At 35.3% G+C, this 26,613-nt stretch overlaps 1 protein-coding gene across 1 annotated transcript; it reads left to right on the top strand.

Annotated features, from left to right (window-relative positions):
• The first annotated feature begins 10,457 nt into the window (after positions 1-10,457).
• Positions 10,458-26,282, top strand: moxd1 (monooxygenase, DBH-like 1). The gene is made up of 12 exons (XM_059513520.1): positions 10,458-11,057; positions 12,478-12,624; positions 12,856-13,023; positions 13,474-13,557; positions 18,377-18,556; positions 18,637-18,739; positions 18,976-19,142; positions 19,936-20,127; positions 20,944-21,003; positions 22,713-22,855; positions 25,766-25,934; positions 26,106-26,282. Exons 1-12 carry the CDS (start codon positions 10,788-10,790, stop codon positions 26,268-26,270), a joined length of 1,848 nt encoding a protein of 615 aa, XP_059369503.1. The 5' UTR covers positions 10,458-10,787; the 3' UTR covers positions 26,271-26,282.
• The last annotated feature ends 331 nt before the right edge of the window (positions 26,283-26,613 follow it).

Here is a 26,613-nt window from a genome sequence, read left to right as displayed (position 1 = left end):
CACTTTTTTGTAGTTAATGGCTTATGTGGATGACACTTGAAGATCATGAAAACAAAAGTCACTTTTATTGGCTTCTCACATACAAAGCTTCAAATGATTTTTCCTTTGTCACTTTATTGATGCATTTGGTGTCAATGATTGGCCCTTCTGGTGATTCTGTGGGTGTGTGTAGGACGAAAAAAGATGCTGGACCAGACATACTGGCAGACATTCATGGTCAAGTGGAGACAATTATTAAATGAAAGGCTGTTCATGACTTCGACCCAGTAAATGACAGCAGCTTTCTCTTTGAGCATGAAAGGTAAAAACAACTATTCAATGAATTCCAGCTATGGTATTGAAAATCCCAGGTATCCTTACACAATGCCTCAGCTTCAGCCCTTCATAACTGAGCTGTGTTAATGGCTAGAGAACAAAATTAATGACTCCAGAAATCAGATTCCCACGCAGACAACCAGGGACAGTTTAAGTCATCTTCTCTCCCACCCATTCACTGCATCTTTCTTGTGACAGGAAAAGTTGTGGTCTTGCTGACCTTAATTTCATCTCCTCATCATGCTGCTATAGATCTCTGTGGAGCACTTCACCGTGCTAAACAACGACTTCTGCTGCATAACTTATCTCTCTCCCACAGACACACACACCTCGAGAACACCAGCGTCGGCCTAGCAGCACATTTCTACAGCTCAGTGCCTGCCATCAGCATCACTCACAATGAGCTCAATGCAGCGGATGACTAGTAATAAAAGGCAGAAAGCTTGACTTGTGGGAGGACAATAGTAAAAGCTGAATGGAAACTCAGATGTTCAACCATTTTAACCTCATTAATCATTTAAGCACCATTTGATAAGTTAAAGTTATCTGTAAACAATATTCTATAAAAAATTAATGGATAAAACAATAAATGCATATATCAAATCACAACACAATAAAAGTGTTGTGATTTGACATATGCATTTAACAGATGAATATATTCATTATTATTATTATTATTATTATTACTGGCTCACTACGGAAATTAAAGAAAACAAGTTAATTGGTAAATTTTTTTGTTCTTACAAAAAAAAAATATATATATATTTCTTTAATTATATTAAATACAATTATTTAATATTTTCATTTCTTAAGTTAATAATTTACTAATCCTAAAATTAAACAGGAGGCATTATTAATAATAATATTGTTAACATCATCACTGTCAAATATGTACAGTACAGAACAAAACTAATGTAAGTTTCTTTATTGTTAAATTTATGTGCTTCTACCCAAAAATATAATGCTTAGTTGTCATGAATAATCATATAATCTTTAAATATATTAGTTTATTATTTGAATCATTTATTAATATAAATTAAATAGAAGGCATATATTATTGTTGTTATTATTATTATTATCATTATCATTATCATTTTTATTTGGTTTATTACTCTCTGTTTTAGAGACACTATAGCTAGAATAGTTAACTGGTAAATGTATGTATTTCTACTCTTCTGAATCTGACTCTTTGTCATGAATAAATATGATCAATATGGTTTATTAAGAGAATAATTTATTAATATAAAATTAATCATAATGGATACATTATTATTATTATTATTATTACTGAGCGCATTTCTGGTTTTTACTCTCTGTTTTTAGAGACACTATTAGTCTAGCCCAGATTAGTTAACTAGGCCTAATATGCAAATCAAAGTGCAAAAACCAATGAAAGTTATGTGTTTCTACATGCTCTCCTCTGTGATTATATTTCAAAGAGACACCCTCTTAATTTCTAAATCACTGAGAAAACTCGACCTAATTTCTTGAAAGACTGCCTACACATGAAAAAGGCACGGCGGTCTTTGAAGTCTAGATTTAGACACATGAACTCTTGCCCCTCCTTTAGCGCAATGACGCCTTATCAGTTCTGCTTCTTATTTATTCATAATCTGACTTAATGCTTTTGAGGCATTCAAACAATTGATCCACAGCAAAACACTCCACATGCAGGCGTCTGTAGGACATATATTCACAGGCAGAGATTAATATTTCATATCAGCCCTCAGGATTAGAAAAAGGGTAACGCAGATGAATTGCCCCAAGACAAAGGTTTCTCACTTTAATGCTGCCATAGCATTCCCCTTAAATATTTAAAGTAATAAAGTACCATTTATTTTCTCCATCTAGAACAGTGGGTTTATCAGAATAATGAATATTTGAAACAACTTCACAGAATGTAAATCAGTCTCACTCAATGGCCACTTTGCTGCCTAACCATACTAGTGAAATTATGTGAAAACCACCAATTGTGCCACCTCTGTAGTCTCCTTTAGGAACACGCAGACTATGACTATGAAAGCATTTATTCTTTCACTCAGCTCATGCTCGCAGCTCCTCAGAGGAGACAGCGTGCAGCTGAAGGAATGTAATTAGCACCTGAAGGCTAATTCTCACTCGGAGTTTATTTTTCGATTAAAGGAGCATGGTGGTCTTACTGGGTCACACAGTGACCATTCAGTGGAAACAGCTCAGATTAGACTCCTGCACGTCTGTACTCTATCATATGTACGTTTATGCGGTATGCTGGAAAATTCATTCTCAGTCACAAGTTATCAATGACAAAGTAACACAAGCTGAAGGCTAGAACGAAGGTGTCAGAGAGAAGGGAATGGGGAAAAATTGTGCTGATGTTGGCTCAGTGTTAGCACCATTTACATAATTATCTCTAAATGGAGAAAGCTGGGAACACCTAGTAACAGTTTTGGGTACGGGTGTTAATGTTCCTTCCCTCTCCAGCTGTTGTACTCTCACCTGCTTTTGTGTTGCTAGTATTGTTACACTGTGCCTGCAGAGGGAGACAGAGATGCATTGTTTATTGTACAGATTAGTTTTGTTTTTAGTGAACAATTTCAACCAACATAAATATACAGAATACACATTAATCATCATTAATCAATCTTCTCTCTCTCTCTCTCTCTCTCTCTCTCTCTCTCTCTCTCTCTCTCTCTCTCTGAAAGCATGCATTTTCACATGAAATAAAGGCTATATAAATGGCATAACAAAAGCTGTTTTTATTGTATTGAAATCTTGGTCACATGAACAGCTTAATATTACTCACTTTTGCTTGCTGAATAATTATTATGGCTCTAAATACATATTTAAAATGCAAGCAGCAACAATGTTACATAAAAGGTGAAAGAAAAAAGTGTATCATCCAGTTTTTCTTTCTTTCTTTCTTAGAATTTTCAATGTGAACACACTATTTACAAAGTGGAATAGAATAGTGCACAAGTACACATATAGGGATGTAACTTTAATTCCCATTAAGATCTTTAATGGACATCTATGCCAATGTATTTTCCCTAAAAGCTTTTGGTATAAGCAAACTATATAGTCGTAGGAAAGTTTTCAAATAATTTTTTTTATTATTTTATTTAAAAAGTATTTACAGTTTTTTTATTTAAATAGTATTAATTTAATATAAAGTTTCTAGTTAAGCTTTCCTTACACAGTGTACCATTCATAAAGATTTAATTTTGTGATACATTTTTCACAATACTAAACAGCAGTGTGGTGGTAAAATGCTGAAGTGATCATGTGAAGAGTTCATTTACTACAGCCACGAGCTGACATTTTGTCGTCTGCCACTTTAAATTCTTGAACAGGCTGGTTTCTGATCGGCTGTGGATGTTTTTATTGTCCATCAGCTAGAAAATTACAATATATACTGAATATATTTATATGCCCTTGATATTGTTTCTCTATGCAGTTACTGTTATTGTTGTGGTATGGACTCAGCTATTGTTTTGAATCTAGAACATTTTTATCTACATTTATTAACCTACATTTTTATTGTTATTATTATAGTAATCATCCCGGGTGAATGGACCTTTAAAATTTAAGATTTTAATGTTTTTTTGATAGATATTGTGTTAAGATGTCAATGCACTGGGTGGTCATAGAATCTCTAGCTGGGGAAATCAACATACAATAGCTGGTTTCCATGGCTGGCAAGAGGTGATAGGAGTGAAGTAACAGGCAGAAGAATGCTGTAGTCCATCTGCCAGTGTTGTGCTTGAACAAGGCACTTAACCCCACAACTGGAATGATACACAGCAGCTGACTGTGACCACCTCAGTGTGTGTGTGTGTGTGTGTGTGTGTGTGTGTGTGTGTGTGTGTGTGTGTGTGTGTGTGTGTGTGTGTGTGTGTGTGTGTGTGTGTGTGTGTGTGTGTGTGTGTGTGTGTGTGTGTGTGTGTTTCCTGAAGGATATGCACAGCTTTGCTTGTGCTTTCATTCTAATGATTACTAATGGTTTGGTACCTAAAGCCTGTGTTATATTTTCCATGTGCGCAAGTCCGTTTGGATCTGCTATGGTATGCGTGACAGAAAAATCGTCATCGGAGAGGACTCCCATCACTCGCGTGCCTCCCATCAGTACGCTACTGCGCATGCGCAAGATGTGTGAAGAAGCCCGTTTGCTACTCCAACCAGTACAATCCGTCGATAAAACAATATAAAGACAGCCCGATGTGTAATAACCCTGGGCTATTGTTTGTTCAGATGTTTGTTTACTGTTCAAGCTAATCTACTGCGCATGTATGGAACGTATAATTTCAGTAGTATAAATACAAGTAGGTTGGCGTCCGCGCCGTCTGCGTACGCGTCAGGATTGCTACGCGGAAAGCATAACACAGGATTAATTTACATAAACATTTAATATTCAATTGCACAATAAAATAAAATTATTCTGTTTTTTTTTTTTTTATTCACAAAAAAAAACTAACATTACTGGCTATGTGTAAAGTGTAGCACTTATGCCAGATTAATGCTGCATGAAATGCAAAACCCATTATTTTAGACATTGCTGATTTGCTAGGTGGACACAGTGATAAAACCCGATAGCATAAGATGTACTATAATAAACATTTAAATTCACTGAGCAGCCCAATCTAACCTGCCAGAAAGCCACTGTTTAGATGTTTCATTGTGTGAGCGGCCCAAAATGAAAGAACTCACAGATGGAAATGTTTTTTGTGTGTGTGTTTATTTCTTTTATCCTTAATTATTTTGTTCACATCACACACTTTCAGGGGAGTCTCATTGGGTGGGAGTCTAAAATGCACGCACAGGTATTTCCAATTATACATGGAGGAACAGATGGTAAATGAAGTTGATTGACATTTAAACAATGGTAGCTTATGGTGACGCGCTATAAAAGACAAAAATTAAAAAGTTCATACATAACTCACTCACATTTCACGTACGAAAGCTGTGCGACGAGTCTCCTCTCGCAGAGAGTGTCCCCTGAAACCTGCTCGTATTTTATCCACTCTTGAGGTGATAGAGGGATATGCCTTGAGGAGAGAAATGAAAAGGATCTGAGTGAAAATTAAATGGCTCCGTCTGGCAGTCAGCTCAGCGGGGGCCTAGGGTTAATCAGAGGGGGTGAGAAAGAGAGAGAGAGAGAGACTAGGAGGACGACAGTAATGTAGAGAGACTGCAAAGCATCACAGAGACTAAAAGAACAACGAGTATGAGACACAAAGTCAAAAACAGACGGAAAGATTCAACAGGAAGGAAACTTGCAGGGACAGGAGGCATGTTTAAAGAGGCTCGGCTGCCCTCAGAGACCTTTTGAACCCTTCGCAGTGGCTCTGTCTGCTAGTCAGCGCTACATGAGGTGCTGCATGTGTGTGATGTGCATCAGTGAAAACGCAGGTGTTGAGTGTTGAGAGTGGGATTGCTTCAGTCTCTGTCTCTTTGGAACCATGCCGATACAGGTACAGTATAGAGACTCATAGTCCTGATTTAAACTTATGTTGTAACTTATTTAAAAAGTATTAGTTACATGGCGTACAATTTATTTAATGCATGTAGCGATACAATATGCACTTTTTCCATTAGTAATTAATACAGAAGTAGAATATTGGGTTTTGCAATATATATACATATATATTTACACACACACACACACGTTTGTTTATGTGAAAAGTGGGGAGATCCCATAGGCGTAATGGTTTTTATACTGTACAAACTGTATATTCTATGGCCCTACACCAACCCTACACCTAACCCTAACCCTCACAAGAAACTTTGTGCATTTTTATTTTCTCAAAAAAACTCATTCTGTATGGTTTATAAGCGTTTTGAAAAATGGGGATGTCCTCATAAGTCACCCTCTCCTTGTAATACCTGTGTCATACCCATGTCATTATCCAGAGTTGTGTCCTGATATGTCACAAAAACATGCCCACACACCCCCACACACACACACACACACAAACAAAGAAATAATCTAAATACATTTGTATTACTTAAAATATATATATATATATATATATATATATATATATATATATATATATATATATATATATATATATATATATATATATATTATAATCTTTATAATATTTTTAAAAATGTTATCTATTTTTTTAATAATTTAATCAAATTTATTTATTCTGAAAAATATTCTAGTCATAAGTAGCATGGGTATAGTTGTATCAATAGCCAACAATACATTGTATGGGTCAATATTATTATTATTTTATGCCAAAAATCATTAGCATATTAAGTAAAGATCATGTTCCAAGAAGATATTTTGTGAATTTCCTACTGTAAATATATGAAAACTTATTTTTTGATTAGTAATATGCATTGATAAGAACTTCATTTGGTTTTCTGCACCCTCAAATTCAAATTTTTTAAATAGTTAAAATATCTCAACCAAATATTATCCTATCATAACAAACCATACATCAGTGGAAAGCTTATTCAGCTTTCATATAAATCTCAATTATGACTGGTTTTGTGGTCCATGGTCACAGTTATTTCATTTTAAAAAAAATGAAACATAGACAGATCTCTACATCTCCCATAATGCAATAGATAATATATATATAACATATATATATTTAATATTTATATATAACATTTATTTAAATGCAATATGTATGGCTTTTGAACCATGGGCAGATCTTTGAGTCCCCTATAATGGAAAATGTCATTTCATTTTTTTCCTCAGTTTGAAAATATGCATTCCATATGCTCGTTTTACAAGGATGGGTCAGCAAGCATGCTTGTGCTTCTGACAGTGTGCTAATCTCAGTCTGGGCAGCTGCTTCTGGTGAAGGCTAAATATCTTCAATGTGATATATATTGAAAGTTAAGCGAGTGGTCAGAAGCCATTATCAGCAGTTTAACTCCACACAAGCTTCTGAAGTCAATTATGCTGCATATTATATGCGACTGAAAGCACCCATTTGACGTAAAGTACTTACAGTGTCTATAAAATAGCTGTGCAAATACAGTAATGACCTTTGGCCTAATATATGGGAATATGAGTCAGTCTCAATGAAGAAGCTCTCAGAAAGCTGTTGGAGGTCTCGAGGAAAGCTGCATCACTTGAAGAAAAGAGTAACTTTTTAATAGGGCTTTTCTAACACTTCTTCTTGGTTAGGATATTAGCGAAATTTTTTTTTTCTTTTTTTAACAACTTTTAAACTTAGGTGGAGGAGTGTTCTACATTTCCAAAAGAAAAGCAATTTCACGATTCATTCCAAGATCTGAACACTACCTTGTTGGAATTAACATCATTACACATAAAGACTGGAAAACTTTGTTTGCACATTAAAACCCCTTAATTATAAGTATGACAACACACCATGTTAACAAAACTTAGCTATAGTAATCAAATACTTTAATTCAAACTATTTAATAATAAAAAAAATACATATTTAGATTTTGGTGTGAATTTGAGAGGTCATGCCCAAAAATTATATAGAGGCCTACTTGCGCATGCTTTAAGTAAATAATATAGATGTTTCAGAAAATAAATATTTAATACAAACTGGCATGGAGTCTCAATTTAACTTGTCAGTAATACTTCAATCTCGAACTCTGATCAAAACAGCAAAACCACCAGAAAATAGGCTACTGAAGACTTACCCAGCAGGTAAAAAACTGTTGGATCCCAAACTCATGGGAATTTGAACTCATCACGAAGGTACATGTTACCACAGTGTAAAATATATTTGTGTGTGTGTGTTACATATATATATATATATATATATATATATATATATATATGTATATATATGTATGTATATATATATATATGTATATATATGTATGTATATATATATATATGTATATATATATATATATATATATATATATATATATATATGTATATATATATATATATATATATATATATATATATATGTATATATATATATATATATATATATATATATATATATATATATATATATATATATATATATATATGTATATGTATATATATATATATACATATATATATATGTGTGTTATTCACGCTATCCAGTTAATCCCTGTCCTCTGCCGTCCTCTAGTGTCTGTAGATGAAACTAAAAGGCAGGTACCAGGAATGTCCGTGAAAAACATGATCCTGCTGCTGTTGATGTAAGGTATTAATGAGATAGGCACAACAAACAAATGAGCCTCACCTAGTACAATGTCTGATATTCTGCCTAAATAAAAATCATTCGTTTCAACCACCTCAACCTGTTTCAATAACAGCATTCTTAAACATCAAGAGCAAGCCATTGAGCTAACACACTTACCATTTTTCTGTCCACCAGTTCATGTCAAATGCAATATACATCAATTAAAACACCCCAGGTATTTTCTGAAATCATTCATACTTTGTACTTTTGTCTAAGATTTCTAAGATTCCGATCAGTAATTAAGCAAACAATGATTTTTCTAAGCAATACAGGTGGACGTCGTTTTATTATGCCATCCCAAAGAGGCAGAAAATCACTTTCACAGACTTTTAAATGAAATGTTCCCTCCTGGTGAAATGACCAACTCAACTCAATCTAAGCAGCTGGTTCCTAAGCCATCTTCCAGAATCGGCTAAAAACACATCTCTTCCATCTTTATTTGCCCATCTAACTCTAGCACTCTATTCTAATTCTATTCCTAAAAAAAACTCTACACTATTCATTTACTAACTGCTTGTTTTCTTTAAAAAAAAAATAATAACGCAAGTTTTTCTAATCTTTTTGTATTCGGTTTTCTTTTTATTTATTATACAATAAACAAAAGCAAAAAACACTAGCTTGCTCTATTCTTTTTCTAATCTACCCGTTTTATTTTTATTTCTTATATAATTAAAAAATAATAATACCTTGCTACGTGTACTGCGTAACTGAGACTTGTTATAGCACTTGCATATCATTGCTCTTTTGTTGATTTTTATTGCTTCAAAGCGCCAGATAAATGACTAAATATAAATATCTAAAACGGCACAAAATGTGTGTTTTTCATCACCCTGAATAGGATTTGATGGATGGATGGGTGGGTGGATGTGAGGGACATCGTCATTACAAGTGTAGTGTTAAACATAATGTGCTTTGTTACCAGTAGATGGCAGTGTCCAGTCACAAATGTACACGTCAGACTAGAACTAGGTATTTCACTGGTAGGCTAAATTAACAAGGATCTCCAAACCCCTCAGGGTTAATCATATTTTTTTATTATTCTTAACGTCATAACTTGGGAAATCCAGAATTCTTTAGGAGACCTATGTCTTTGCACCTTCCAAACAAAGTAGGAACAATTTAAAATAAGCACATCTTTCTCATCTCTATATCTCTCTCATACATAGAACCTGTTCACAGCTTGCCAAACTTGATCTACTTGAGCACTTTTTCCTCATAAAAGAAAAAAAGCAACAACAAAAAAATACATGGTACTGTAATAAAACTAGTTTAATGAATATGAGCCATGTTTCCATAGTTGTTGTACCAAAGTGATAAGTAAAGCACACTTCAGAATCACACTGGATGCATGAAGTGGTTTCCAACCTTTTTGATTCCAAGGCATGCCACCATCCACAACATCTGAACATCCCAGTGACTTTTTCAGGTGTTTGTGATTACAATTTATTTTTCAACCCAATGAAATATTTAGTGCTTGACATAACTATTGTAAAAGTGCCCACTGAGTTATCAAAATTTAATTTCATTTATCCAGGCGTAAACGTTTTAAAAAGTGAAGTAAAAGTGAATTAAAATAGACAACCTGATTTTTCAATGTTTTGGCTTATTTATTTCCTGTTATGCCCCCTTGGATCTTGAGCCCCCCCTGAAGCCCCCAGGTGGGCCCCGGCCCCTGGTTGACAACCACTGTAGCAGAGGTCATCCAGGTATAATGTTCTCATACTACAAATACTACACATGCTGACATCCTACTCATTTGAAATATTTCTTTTTTTAGTAGATTAGCTTAAGGCTACTTTCACTTACTTATGAATAAATTAATTAGGTTATTAATTGTTTTAATTAAAAGTGTATAACGGAACGAAATGAAGCTACTAAACGAAGCAGGTTCTAATCTAAACAACGTTTGGGTCAAAGTAAGTCACCAAAGTTCACATTTTTCTTCGCCTTGTAGGCTACTTGAAAAACGTTACATTTACACAGATTTAACAGTAGCCTATTGTAATCACGCCGCTGATTCTAATGACTGCACGGCAACGGCTTGATAATAACGCGAGCGTTCTACTTTTGTCGCGACGCGCTCGTAGACACGGTGTTCAGCTCTACATGTCTTTCCACATCAAAGCGAAATCACACAAGTTCCAACAGTTCAGCGGTGGGAGGCTGCCAGCGCTTGAAAGGATCATTCGCTTCCAATGCACCAAAGCAAACAAACACTCTTGCCCTCGGAAGTTGCATATTTCCATAAACTGCTCTATGGATAAAAAGCGTCCTTGAGTGCAGTCGGCGTTGTTTGCGATTAAGCTCGAAATGTCTGAAAATCGGCCTCTTTGCGCTCTAGTTTTCTTAACTTCACTCTTTTGCTCGGCATGCTCACAGGGGACACGATTCGTTCATTCAGCTGCACTAGATGCGGATGGGAGATACAGCATTAAGTGGGGATTTGATGAATCCACGATAACTTTTGAAGTAGAAGTGCAAACGAGAGGATATATAGGATTCGGTTTGTCACCAACCGGTGCGATGTCCTCGTCCGATATCGTGATAGGTGGTGTGCTCAGCGGAAGTCCATATCTGCTGGTAAGTGTGCACACACCTTTGGGCTTGAATGCATCTTACATTCAACGCTGATCATACAGTTAGAAAACACTGACTCACAATTTAAAATCAGTCTGCTGCATTTGATCTCTGTAAATGTCGAGCTGGATTGATTAGTATTTCTGTTATAAGTACTAAAATGATTCATGACATTTGAGTCGTATTTAGTTGTTTGTTTTTCTAACAAAGATGTTTTGGGGATGGATCTGTTTTGGTCAGTCTTTGTTATGGGTAATATTATGGATCATCTTTTCTTCCATCCATTTAACTATATAACAATAATTGTAAGAATAAATGAATGCATAAATAACGTTGTTGTGTTTTTTTCAGTCCCATAATGCCACTTTGCATTCATCAGAAAAAAACAGTTCACACTTCACAGGCAGAACTGCTAAAGTTATATATATAATATATAACTTGTATATTAATTGCTCAACTTTTTACAGCCATTCATTCTAATATGACCAACTCCTAGCTTTTTAAACTTACAGTTAGACATACCCCAAAACATGAAAAATAATGAGCACTACTTTGGATCACAAAACAACTTTGCATAAATATTTGAAATTATCAATTTAATTATTATTACTTATTTGTGTGTGTCAATAAAGCAGAAATAAAATGCATATTCTGTATATTGTATATTATCAGAACATCTGTATTGGTAACGGTCACAAAAAAATATATTGATTGTTGTTCGAATTTGTCATTTTTACTTGACTTCCATATTTTTATTTTTTACAGTAAATGGGAATCTTAAACATGCAATGTTCAAAGAGTTTCTTTTAAAATTATATTCAGGTTTTAAGAGTGTGTGGCCACTCTCCACTCTCACTTCCAAACATTTAAATCTACAGTGATAGCTTTTTGTGTCCTAAAATCTACTGCAATGAGATCATCCACTGATCCACTGACCTGACAACAATCAGCTGCCCTGTTGTGACCTGGATTTTATTCAGACAGTACTCACATAAACACTACTGTTTCAAATGCAAGCAGCACAATATTTCACTACATCCACACTGCTGTATATTCTCTGCATATAATCTCCATCCAGCTGATGTATACAATAGAAGTTTATGATTAGATTTCAACACAGCACTATTCATCAGCATTGTGTAATGAAGGCTCATTTATATCAATACATTTCTGTTTTAGTTTTGTAAGCACGAGTCATGACGTCTTTTGTTCCGGAACATATTCTTAATGGTGTCTTAATGTATTAGAAACAAATAGGACATTTGCTAGTGCAGCTTAGCAAACATTTTGAGCAGGTTATCAAATGTGACCACACACACATGCATTTACTCGCATGATCCCAGTACTCCTCAAAAATAGCTTCTTTTCTGATTCAGACTCAAAACTGAGATGAACTAACTTCGTTCCTCCTCACTCTGCTCAGGACTACTATACAGACTCAAACAGAAAGGTCCATAAAGATGCGCTGCAGAGCTACCAGCTGCTGTACGGCAGAGAGAATGACACACATACTGTTCTGGCTTTTAGCAGAAACCTCCAGACCTGTGATGACAATGACAGAACCATTACGGTAGGTTTGACTGCATGCATCATTACATCTGGCTCCGTAGGTCTGAAAGAACCATCAGTGGCAGTGTCTGTAACCAGTTTTTGTGGAGACATTGTTTGAAATCTTGGTTGTAATTTTAGCACATTGCCTTTTGTTCAGGGGAAATAATAGTATGGTGTTTTATTGAGGAGTTAAATAAACTCACTTCACCAAAATGTTGTCAACAAGTACCCATAATTTGTCAATGCCCAGGGCAGTACAGTGAGAGTGATCTGGGCATTCCATGAGGAGGACGTGGGAATGTCAGGACCAGTTTACCATGGGACGAATAGAGGCAGAAAGAGTCTGCGATTACTCAACCCTGGAACCAGCTCCAGCATCCCAGCAGGAACAGCTTTCTTTGACCTTCAAAACAAGGAGGTGAGGAAAGTGCATTCAGCAGACTGCTGGAGCATTTGATGAGCTAGGAGTGACAGAGAAAGGTTTAGCCCTAGGCAGTGTTATACCTAATGTTTCATCTATTTTTGCATGCTTAGGAATCAAAGTCCTTGTGGTTACATATGAATCTTTTTTACATAAAGACCCTTTTGCTTCCTGATTGGGTATTCTGAATGAAAACAAGGCCCCTTTTATGCTTGTGGGATACTGCCAAACACCAGATTTTATAAGAGTGTACATATTTACAACCGCATAACAAATACTCAGCATTGAATAGGAAAAAAACAGGAAATCGGATTAATAAAACGTCCATGCTCTCCAGTCCACAATGGAATACTTCTTCTTGCTGCCTTCTAACTGCTACATTTAACTGTTTTGTGACTGATGCAAATATTTTGTCTATAAATTTGTTAACATGTTCAAATATTGTAGGTTCCTGTACCACATAAGGATACAACGTACTGGTGTCAGATCTTTAAATTTCCAGAGCTGAAGAAGAAGCATCATATAATCAGAGTGAGTAATACAATTCTTAACATTTTCAAGAATGCCCATCATGATCAAATCATAATGTTTTAAAACATTTAAATTCATTAAAGTCATGTTTTAAACCAGAGAAGATATACAGCGACTATTATTCTAGAGATGCATGCTTAGGAAATTACAGGCTTACATAATGCCAATTAACTGCTCCCTGTTGTGAAGTACCTTCTGCTATTTCAGTTCACTTCTTTAATACTTACATTTATGGGCTTTCATGAAGTTTTAAACAGATTCCTGACAATTAAGTACTGTTATTAACTTATATGATCTTTATAAAATGTAAATGACAAGAAAATCTAGATAAGCTTGCAAGCTACAAAATAAACATAGTATGAAGCAGTTAAAGCTTCAGTCAAGCTTCTTTTTTTTAAAAGGAGCTACACTAAAATATATATTTTCTAGTACAATAACAAGAACTTACACAACTATGTTGGAAACTTAACACAACAACTCAAATTGGTGAATCATTTTTGTGAATCGGTTCATTTCTGAATGAACCGATTCACTAAAATAATATGTGAAGGAGGACCACTCTAAACAATTCACAAGAATTAATCTAACTTTACAATGGATCTGTCACATTTATTTTCTGCATATTTGTGTTGTTTGACCTAGTTTCCTTTGTTCCTACTTTCCACCAACAGTTTATCTTAGTTACAAATTGATTTGATTAGTGTCTGCACCTGTTTTTTTTTTTTATTGGTTTGTTTTATTATAAACAACTGTCAGTTCTCTTTGCATGTAACTTGGTTGTTCTGTTCTGTTCTGTTATGCTCCTGTTTCCAGTTTTGGAGTCTGTCTATATAAAACTAAATTGCTGGGCTTAGATCCAAACTTCATTTGTAACCAGGTTGTGAAAGTATCATATAAGAAAGGACTGTTTAAACATGTAATTCACTAGAATGAATCAGATTTTTCCAACACTACATATGAGAGAGAGTTGACGGTTTGGGTGAAATGAATCATGAAAATAAAAAAATAAGAAAATAAAAAAACTACAATGTAAGACAGAGAGGATCCAAATCTGCTAACTTTACAGATTTAATTGGTGTCAGTGTGAATGCTGAACCGTTTTGGTTTAAGCATGTATTTCATGTTATTGATTAAGTAGTGTCACTATTTTTTGTTACTGTTGTTGTTGGATGCTATATTTTCTAAATAAAGCATAAATTAGATTCCTCGTACATTATTTCATTTCAAAACATGGTATGTTTTACCTCATACTGGTTGTTTTTACATTGTTTATTTTGCTACAGCATCTTGTCACCTGCATCGGTTCAGATCTCTTTCTGTCTCTCTCTCTCCCTCGGCTTCTTTTTTTGTCTCACCTGCTTATTATTGTCTTTTGCAGCTGCTATTTGTAGATCAGACATGTTTCTGAAATTATACACTCTCACCCAGATGAAAGAGTCTTCTCGTAACTAAGCTTTTCAAGTTTTCTTAATTAGAGGCAGAATAGGTACTTTAATCATATGATAAAATACTACAATTTAGCATCATCCTTTCAGGCTAATTTTTCTCATGCACTAACCTTTAATTTAATTTAATTTTTGTAGTCACCAGTTCGTGCCCATGTAAAATTCAGCTGTGGAAAGCCAGGCATGCATTCATCTACATGAATTCATCACTATGGCTACAGCTCCACGTTTTTAGCAAAAACATAAGCGCTGCACATGCAGAAGTGAGCAGCTCACAGTATGAATGTAACCCATTTAGTTTGCTGCAGTGTTCAGTATCTAATGCGCCGGAGACAAAGACTCTACAGTGAATAGACTTGTGCGTAGTCTGGGTTTCACAAGATGATGAAACATACAGACAAGTGCACACTGACACATTCTAACATTCACTAGATGCACTTTAATCATGGCCTAAATATTGCTTGGGTACATTTAAATGGATCATGTTTGAGTTAGATATTACATCAAGCCTCCATTTAACCTTTCATTAACATCAGCTGAACACAAATTAGCTGAAACAGCTAGTGAATAATTATTGTGACCCCTCTTCGCCCTCTTTTCCTGTCCTCTCTACATACAGTAGCCTGGAATTCGGAAAGCTCCAGGCTGTGTTAGTCAGATGCCAACAGCTGCCCCATAACCACAGCAGTGTCTGGATGTTTCCTGCTCTGTTCCCACTCAGTTTCATGGAGCAGATGTTGAACTGTCAAACAAGAGTAGATTTTCCAGACACTGTGCTCTCACTGTCTCTATTCAGGCCATATTGTAACTGTCCTTATTCAGTCAAAAACCTCATGCTGTGTGATGCCAGAAGAGGCTGCCTGGGTGTACTTTATACGTACAGTATAGTGCTACTAAGATCCAAAATACAGGTACAGGATTTACTATCTTCCTCAGAAATTTATAGAAAATTTCACAATTATAAAGAAACACATTGAATCAGGGGCTTCATGCATTCATGATTTTTGAGGGGGCACATTTGGGGGGGGGGGGGGGGGTCGTGAGTATAAGTCATTCTACGAAAGCACTGTATAACTGATATAGGCTTATTTTTTTTATTATTTTTTTTCCTTTTTATTCAAAACAATTCCAAACATGCTTAATATATCAGGAAATATCTTGTTTCTCAAATATGTGTAGGTAAACGTGTTTTGCACCTTTATAGATTGTTATTTGATCAATATATGGAAATGTAGTGTAATCTATTAACTACACATAAAAACCTGACTTTTTACTTAAGTGCCATATCATGCCATAAAATATTTTTAATACGACTGAATTTGCATTTAATGTAAATTTTAATAACAATATTGTAAGATACTTATTTTAACACTTTTATTTTACAGAGAGTAAAGAACATTTACATTATCAAAAAACATTTTCATTCAGTCTAGCCTGAGTTCAGGCACTCTCAAAAACTCCCATTAAAATCACTGAAGCACTTTACATTATGAAACAAATATCTTACTTCCATTCGTACGCACATCTGCACTTTTTGTTGTTTCTGATGAGAGAATTCGCTAAATAATTCAGTCAGCGAGCAAGTGAACAAAACACCGCGTTTCAGTGATGACTCTTCTGGACGTCTCTCATTGGCCATTGCATCCATAAGCGCAACAGAATAGTTTCTGATTGGTTATCATGAAGCGTTGTTATTTCATGAAGCGTTGTTATATCATGAAGCGATTATTTACTAAGAATAAACGCGTAAATCGGCTCATGCAAATACAGTACACATACACATAGTTACAGTAAATTAGGTTTGTGCTTGTGGTAATTGTCACAAATGTTTTCACTTGATGACATTTTTGAATGATTGCAAGCAATGTTAGTGACTTCTCAGTGAAAAACGCACAAAATGTTGTTGCATCTTTATAGCATAGTGGTTCCCAACCCTGGTCCTGGAGGCACCCCAACACTGCACATTTTGCATGTCTCCTTAAGACCTGAAATGGGTGTGTTAGAGAAAGGACACTTGCAAAATGTGCAATGTTGGGGTGCCTACAGGACTAGGGTTGGGAATCACTGTATTACAGTATAACAGTAGCATTATAAGGATGGTAAGATGGATTTAGTTGGATGGATCAGAAATGTTGTTATTGGTTAGAAACAACAGAATGCTATTACACAATCTACATGTTCACTAGATTTGGGGGCTTTAAAACAAAAGGGCTCCCAATGGGTAAAAAAAGAGGAGGTGGAAGGGAAATAAAGGAATATTTGAATATTTATTCAGCCACTGTTTGGCCCTGGGTCCCACTGCTTCAGGCAGAGACCCCTGGAAGAGAAGGACACAGTTCACTCTGTTGGAAATGCTTTTATTTAGAATTCCAGTTTCCGACAGAAGAAGCCCACTGTGAGGAGAAAAATAATACTAAAATCCCCCACTTCCTTTTCCAGAGCTATCCAAGCTCAACAATCCACACACACACACACACAGAGAGAGAGAGAGAGAGTTTTCTTTTAGAAGCTCAAAATAAAGTGGTTTAAAAAGATAAGCAATAAGAAATTATTACTTTTAATAAGCAGGTCACATTCAATCAAATGTGACTGAAAAGGCACAAAAAAATCAGTTTTGCCATCAAAGGAAAACAAATTAAAACAGATTACAAATAGAAAAATATTTTTAATCTTAATAATTCAGCAACTTTTTACTGTACTTTTGATCAAAATGCACCATGGGTGAGTAAGACAATCTTACAAACTCCAAACCTTTGAGTGTTAATGTACATTAACTAAATATTAATCAGGGATAGGTTAAATTCAGATCGTATGTAATAATTTGTTGTTGAACTAGAATTTGAATTTGAAAGACAATTTAGTGAATTTTGTGACAAAATATAAACAATTTGGATTAATTATTTCTGTTCATTCTCTCACATGCATATTACAAGTTGTAACACTTGTAACAAAATTCAACAAAATTTAGCCATATATTAATATTGCATAAAGAATTTTTCCAAGCAGCAACACAAAATGTTCACCACATTGTTTGATATATTTATTGGCATTTATGATACAACTTTCAGATTCCGTCTATAACTACAGTATATTAATAAACGAATACAATAATAATACTGACACAATAATGCTATAATACTAATAATAATAAAGAAATAATAACATTTATCAATTAGTCCTCAATAATAAAGTTTTCTGTACTGCTAAGTTTACTATTTTACCTGTTTGATTTTAGTACCATTTTAGTTCCGTCAAATTAACTTCTAACAATTCTGGATACTATCTTAGTTCAAATTCAGAAGTAGAATTCGATTCAATTGTGAGAGCGCACAGCGCAGCTATTCATATTCCTCTCTGCTTGTTGCAATTTTCAGATAGAGCCAATAATTCAGAAGGGTCATGAGAATCTGGTTCATCACATTCTACTCTACCAGTGTGACAGTGATCTAAACAAGAGTGAGATCAACAGAGGACATGAATGCTACCATCCAAATATGCCAGACTCCTTCTTCACCTGTGAAACTGTCCTGTTTGCTTGGGCTATTGGAGGAGAGGTGGTATTTCATAAGTTCATAATCATTCTAAAAGTAAAAAGTTTCAGATATTGAATAGAAATTATTTTTATCCCTTGCAGGGCTTCACCTACCCTCTTCATGTTGGAATGTCTATAGGAACCTCAATAGACCCAGTCTATGTACAAATGGAGATTCACTTTGATAACCCATCTTTACAAAGAGGTACTGTATGTCATGATACACTCACACGCTGCCCTAAGTGACATAGGGCACGACTAAAGAACCTTACAGTTACAGTATTTCCTGTGACTTTTTGTTAGTGTATTTTATGTGTCTGTGAGTATCTGATAAGTAATCAGTATAGTTTCCATGGTGTATTAGTGATTTTCAGCTAATAACTAATGAGTTTTTCTGTAAGGTTTGCATCTGAGCTTCTCAGAGTTTTGCTCTCACCACAGGGATAGTGGACAGTTCAGGCCTACGTTTGTACTACAGCCCCAGCCTGAGGCGCTATGATGCTGGGGTCATCGAGACAGGAGTTTGGGTCAGTCTCTACCACATGCTGCCCCCAGGCATGCAGGATTATATTACAGAAGGACACTGTACACAGGAGTGTCTCCAAGAGGTGGGGCCACACACACACACACACACACACAAAAAAGATTGTGGTTACACTCAATTTACACTTTATAAAATCATATTTGAGACCTGCTCTGCTACTGAAACATTTGTAATCACTATGAAAGAGTGCTTTAGAAAGAAATCAATACACAGGATGCATTTAATTACAGTTAATTACATATTATTACAAATGACTATTTATATAAATAAACTCTGTTTTAAAAGTCTTTTATGCTCACCAGGACTGTATCTGTTTGAGCAAAATAAAACAAAAACACTATTATTATTTAATATTAGAACAATTTAAAATAATAAAATGTTTTTAAAATGGCATTGATTCATATAATGGCAAGGCTGAATTCTCTGCAGCCATTACTCAAGTTTTCAGTGTCACATGTTTTTTCAGAAATCATACTACTAGGCTGATTCGCTGCTGAAGTGACATTTCTTATTATTATCAATGTTTAACACACATGTGCTCTTTAATACTGCAGAGGAAATGATGATACAGTTTTTCAGGATTTTTTATGACCATAAAGATATAAAGATAAAGATATTAATTGGTAGTGTATACAAATAGTATGTGCATGGTATTGTATAAAAATATAAATATTTGTATTGTTTTTTGTTTTGTTTTTTAAATCCAATTACAAGCAATAATTGTCTTCAGAAACATTTTTTTTTAATGTATTGGTAAATCCTAACATTTGAATGCTAGTGCAAGCTTCTCAAAGCCTAGATAAAAAAATAAAAAAATAAAAAAAGAAGTATAACGTGTCTCTCTTCCTTCCTGTAAGTCATTAGACAGTGAGATGCCCAGTGGAATTCATGTGTTTGCAGTTCTGCTCCATGCTCACCTGGCTGGACGAGCTATAAGAGCCAGACATTTCCGCCAGCAGGTCGAGCTCCAGCCACTAGCCTCAGACGATCAGTTTGATTTCAACTTCCAGGAGTTCCAGCCGCTCAGCCACGAGAGGACCATCCTGCCTGTCAGTCGGAGTCCATTTCAGTTTCATAATCTTTGTTGCTCCATCTGAGGGTGAAATTGATGTTGCAATAGTCATCAGATAGTGAACCTCACAGTTTACTTTACCGATTTATGGAAACCCTAGAAATAGCAGGGAATGGTGAATGGTGAATTCTAGGCTTGGAAAAATAATGGATCAATCAAATGGTCAAAAGGTGTGGCTGAATGAGGAACAGAAATACAGTGTGTTCTGTATGTCTGAGTGATGTGTTCCTGGGTGTCAATAGCAGTTAAACAAAAACATCTCACACATTTCCTTGTTAGAACTCCAGAAAATATGGGCTATTAAATTTAGACGTGAGGGCTTTTATCCCTCACAGTCTCGTTTGGGTCAAATTAAATATGCTGTTTACTCTGAATAAACATTGTTTTCAGGGCTCTTAGTTTATAGTTGAGGGATTGGTAGTGTTTTAGCAGTAAAGAATAGAGCAATTATCATTATCTGCCCCAGTGTCTCAGCCATAGCCAAGCACTTTGTATTACCTAAGAGTGGTAAAATAAATTCAGCATATAAAGAGCACACACTGTGCATCTGCAGGCCTGGTGTGTGTTTAAAAGTGCCCACATGCCAGAGGTGACTCATGTGTGAGTTGTGACTTTTTCCTTTTCTGTTGTGTAATAACAACCAGCAAGGTTTTAACAGTTTATACTCAAATGAGTTTGAGTGGCCTATTCTGTTTGGCAAGCACCCAACAGTGAGCATAATAGATAAACAAATGTCTTTTTGTAATTTGTTTTTAATATCTGTGTGTTAACCGACATGTTTTTCTGTCACCAGGGGGATTCTCTAATCACTGAATGTAGATACAACACTAAAGGCAGAATGAACATGACCTGGGTAAGATTAAGGCTTCTAAAGCCATGTATTCTTTTACTAACAATTATATAGATTTGTGTCATATAGTTTGGCTAGGTTTTCCTGTGAATTACACAAATTATAGAGTTATTCATGATAGAAATCCTGGTTAACAGCAAGCTTAGTCAAACATAATAGAGCTGTTCAGTCATTATGTCTGATTTGTAGGCCATTCTATGACCTATTATATATCATAGTATATTCCATTATATTACAAGATGTAATATAAGTCTCAGGTGTCCCTAGAATGTGATGGTGAATTCTCAGCTTAAAATACCCCACAGATCATTTATAATAAAGCAGAAAAAGGCTGTTTTCGAGCATGTATCTTTAAATGCAAATGAGCTGCTGCTCCCCTCCCCCTTTTCCAGAATAGGGCTGACTTTACAGCGCATACTTCAGATACTCTGCCAAAAAACAACTGTTTGGTTTTGATTATCATGTACTTTATATCATGCTGAAATCATGCGTTTTAAAGCCATGCAGAAAAAACAGCTGTCACATGACATGTAGTTCTCTTTATTGTCTTACTGTCAAATACACACAAGTTTATGTTAAAAACACACGAGTTACAAAAACACAGTCGGTTATGTCTGTCAAGGTAGACAGCTGGGAAAGAAATCGCATGTTTATGTAAGATCGGTGTATTAAGTCACAGCCGTGTAATATACAGTACATATACTGCTGTCTAGGCATAAATATGACCCCCAAACAGTAAAATTGTTTTGAGACCGCGCTTATAATTTATGGGGATTAAAAAGAAGGAGCGGGTGGATTTTTATCATTATAGTGTGGATGTGTACACACACTGTCATTACACATTTATGTTCAAACAACATGTAAAAGTGAATTTTCCATATTAGGTGTCCATTAATGTCCAGACCTTTGTGACTAACTTACTTTCTTCTGTTGAACATAAATAATATCTTAATATCACAGAAGAAAGACATACAGCTTTGGAACAACATTTCAAGACAGAATTTTAATTTTTGCGGTGTATTATCCCTTTAAATTAAAAATGATCTCAAATATGAATTGTTAACCTCTAATGTCTTTTAAAAATGTAAGCTGCTAATAAGAATAACCATAAGGCTGGCCGTTTACATGCTTGACAAATTGCTCAACCATTATAGTCCAAATGTAGTGTATTATCATGCTAGAAACAAAAACATTTACAAACAAAAGTTTAATATTAATGAAACATTCTAAAAACTATTCAGAAGGAACCCACTGCACGACAATACAAATCCTTTTAGACATTTTAGGACTACAAACTGAACAGCTCTATTAGAAAAATGCCTTTGAATCTTTTTTTCTCTAGCCAGTCTTTTGGCTAAACAATGTGTCTGCAAACCGCTGCAGGTCTCTGGAGATGGATCCAGCTGCTGACGTTTTCCCATACACATGCAGCCAGTGAGCTGCACTCCTGATAGGCTGAGCTGCTTTTTCTCTGTAGATTGTCCACAATCCATAAATATCAGGGCCAAATCACTGGTGTTTTGGATTCATATTAGAGAGATCAAGATATATTTGCTGCTTTATGCATGTCAGTTCAGTTTGCTCAGTACTGGGCATAATTTATCACAGGCCTCTGGCTGCAACAGTGATTCAGATGCATTATGTCAGTGTAGTATTTCTAGGCTTTGACCCTAAAAATGTTTTTGAAAAAATGATTTTTTTTTTTTCTACAGGGAGGTCTTAGTACACGGGATGAGATGTGTTTGTCATATCTGCTGTACTACCCCAGGGTCAACCTAGCCAGGTGTGAAAGTTTACCAGAAATCACTGGCCAGCTTAAATTCATTGGGGTCAAAGAGATCCAGGAGCCTGTTACGTAAGTCTGAGAAACAACTTCAGTGAAGGGTTTCTTTGTTAGTGGCAAATACACATATTAGCCTCATAATGATGAATATCTACTGTACATGGTGCTGTAGTATGATTTCATTTTATCTCATTATTATGAACATCCCTGTATATACCCAATTTTAAATTATGTTCATGTTAAATGTACTATAAGTGATTTAATGCAACGTCAGTCCAAAAATAGCCCAATGACTGTATTAAGCATCCTGAAATATCAGTTATGTCCCTGTGCCTGAGACTCTGTAAACTGCAAAAAAAATGATTTTTTTTTGTTTAGCAAATCAAAGGACTCACACATGTGCATTTTTTGCTCTAATTTGTTGATCCACAAGGTGGCAGCACTTTCCCAGGCTATAGTTTTACAGTCTTAAAAAGAAAAAAGTGAGATGGAATGACAACAACAAACTATATCTAATGGAGACTGCAACAACAATAGATGGCCTAGATGTTTACCAAAGTGATCTCCACTACTTTAGGTTAAATGGGTACAAAGGCATTTTTATTGGTCATAACTTCTGGAGAGAAATAATGCAGACACTGGACAAAGATTCAATTTTTTTAGCATGCACATGGAGTATGCGTTCGAATGGAATGTTTTGAAACTTTGAAACTACTTCGAAAAGCCTCTGCATTCCACTGTGAAGCCCCAAGTATACTTATGTTTTTAATGTATCTAGAGAGTATGCTTACAATGTGTGTGATGTGAATTTCGTCACCATCACAGTACACACGCGGTCCAACTTTTGAGTCTAATAAACCATAAAGCTATTTGTGCTGCAAACGAGTTTGTTTAATATTATGATGATAAATGAAAATAATAAAACAATTACTGTTTGCAATTTCAAGCAGCATAACGGACTTTAGTCTAAGTTCCAGAACAGCTAACATCACTTACAGCTCCTTTAAAATGAAATTTGAAAGGACAAAAGGAGGTACAGTAATAAGCAGAAAGCTACAAACATATAAAAAAGAGAACTGTGGGAAACGGAAAACACTGTGGGAAAAACAGAAACAATGAGAGAAGTAAAACAATGGAAAGAAAGTTCAAGTACGAAAAGTTCATTTAAATGAAACAAACTTTAGACAATACAGTGAAATGGGAGACCTTCCGATGACAGCCTAGTTCACATAAAGCCGGCGTCACAATCTAATAGCTCAACAGCGATTGATTGATTGATGGCTCACTGGATGATTAGCTGATGACTGGGATAAAGGTTTTCACTTAGCCAAGTGTTCTGGTTGTCATGTCAGCACAAGAGCTTTGCAAGAAGATGTGCCATCTTGCTCTCATCAGAAAGTACAAATTGTTTGTCCGACCCACAGCAACATCTGGAATGGTCATTGTTAAATGTGTTTGTAAAAAAGAAAGACATTCTGAAACCCCAAGCCACAAGGCCTTCAGACACATGGGATCAAATCTTGTTCATCCTTCTTGCAGTTTGAGATAAAACTAAATAAATCCATCAGTCTCAGGGAGTTCTCTCCTTTCACGTGTGTCTGGAATTTCCGTTGTGCTAAACATGACATCTGTGGTCATTATAACACTGCTGTATATTCCATTATGTTAGCAACACATTCAAACATGGTGGTTCTACAACAGTCATCTAGAAAGAAAAATATGTCTTGGCTAGTTTTAGACAGAACTAGCTCTTTGAGATGTTATCACAGCCACAGTAAAAATCTAAAGATATACTGTATGAGTTTTAAGGGAGGTTCATGTCTCAAGTCAAGCAGCTTCGACTCACCGGATCTGTGGGCATCTGCTGAGCTGCTGATGTTTTGTACAGATTCCTTTCACTGCTTTGTATAGAGAAAGAGAGATGTGTGGTTTGTTATGTCCGCACATGTTTGTTTGTGATTTTGCATGTGAGCGGGCGAATGTGTGTTTTTTGGATGGACGTGGGTGTGTGTGTACGTCTATAAACGAGGAACATCTGAAGTGCCCTGCTGGTGGAGTGTGTTTATTTGACCCTGAGGCTCAGAGCAGTATTGTGCTCAGATGCTGGAATAGGGGGGATTATAAGAGGACAGATCTGGCAACTCTTAATAGATTTAGTTTTAGTTAAAACTCTGCCTCAAGCGCCCCCTGTCTGTCGATCACCTCATATACTCTCACACACACACACACACACACACATATATATATATAAAGCTCATTGAGCAGATAAAGTTGCATCAGAAGATTTTTTGATCAGTCATTAAATTAATGACACTCAAACCATCATATATGTTGTGGGGAATCCATTTAAATGTTACCCCAAAAAAATTAATAAATTATATATATTTATATTCATATTTTTTCTTTTACTTTCACAGATTAAGTATAAGCTATCAAAGTATCACAAAAGATAGAAAGATTAATTATAACCATTATTTACTATTGCAGATTATTTACTCATTTACAATAAAAAAAATCCTGAATGTATTTACCTAAATCAATGTGAACTACATTATTATATTTTTTTAAATATGTATAGACAAGCTTAACCTGTGTGACTTTCTTCTATAAAACACAATTTGTGCTGGTAGCTGTTTCACATGCAATTAATGTACTGTGCATAAAAATGGAAGCTTCCAGTATACAAAAGTATCTGAAAAATATCATAAAAGTGGTTCAGAGTGTCCATTAAAATCTGAGTAAATCATTATTATCATTATCAAAAAGTTAATTTCTATTATTTGAATTCAAAATAGTAATATGGACAAATGTGTCTCTGAATTTAAAATAACTGTATAAACACATTTTGTGGTATATTTCAGGTGCTTTGCATCCTTTTTGAAACTTGAAAACTCCAGTATAGAATCTCAAAATCTATCACTTTGCAAGTAAGGTTCTGATATTAAGTAAATGTATCAAATTATATATTTTTTCTCTTTGAAGAACTTGGCCCTTTGTGATTAAGAGTCCTAAGAAATACAGCAACCTCTCCTTCACGGAAGCCATGGACAAATACAAGTGGACAAGAAAGAGAGGGAAAGCATTCAATGACATCGTACGCAAACTCCCCATGAACGTTCGCTGCTCCAAGATCGGCAAGGATGAGTGGTCGGTGAGGGATTCTGATCTGTACCATATTCTTTTATTTTCTATATATGCATAGGCGAATAAACACATTTTTGGTGAGCATGATAGACTTCTTACTGACCCCAAGTTTATGAACTGTTATGTAGCTTATCCACATCAGAAAGCTGATTCAAGTTCTTCTTTCTGTATCTATTAGATTCAAGGGGTGATCATCTCTCCTCCAGAGCTGAAGTCAGAGCAGACGTCGACTGCTGTCGTGGCCTGTAGGAATGTCTCAGAATGTCTTCAGTGTGGACGCTCCCTCGCTCTGCTTCTCACTTCATGTCTTTTGCTCATTCTACAGACCTACTTATACCTCTAATGTCTGCTGTAATCTCACAGTAGATGCTCAAGATTTACATCACTCTTATTTAGCCTAAATCAAGTTTATCACTAACACTAAGCACAAGTGTGCTGTATTCATGTAGGATGTAGGCATCATGCATGCCTGACATGAAATATCCTTGGTTTGCAGATACTGCGGTCTTGACAGCCTCTCTAACAAATGCCTCACCATAGTTGTAAATCTTAATAATCTCACCACATGTTTGAAATAGGCTGTCACACTCCAGTAAACCACAACTTATGTCTTGTGGGTTAAAGGGATAGTCCACCCAAAAATTAACATTTTGTCATCATTTACTCATTTTCATGTCATTCCAGTT

This window comes from Carassius carassius, chromosome 27 (assembly GCF_963082965.1).
Source record: "Carassius carassius chromosome 27, fCarCar2.1, whole genome shotgun sequence".
In the NCBI taxonomy this organism is placed as follows: domain Eukaryota; kingdom Metazoa; phylum Chordata; class Actinopteri; order Cypriniformes; family Cyprinidae; genus Carassius; species Carassius carassius.
Note: the sequence above shows the minus strand (reverse complement) of the source record. Positions and strands in the feature narration are given on the sequence as shown.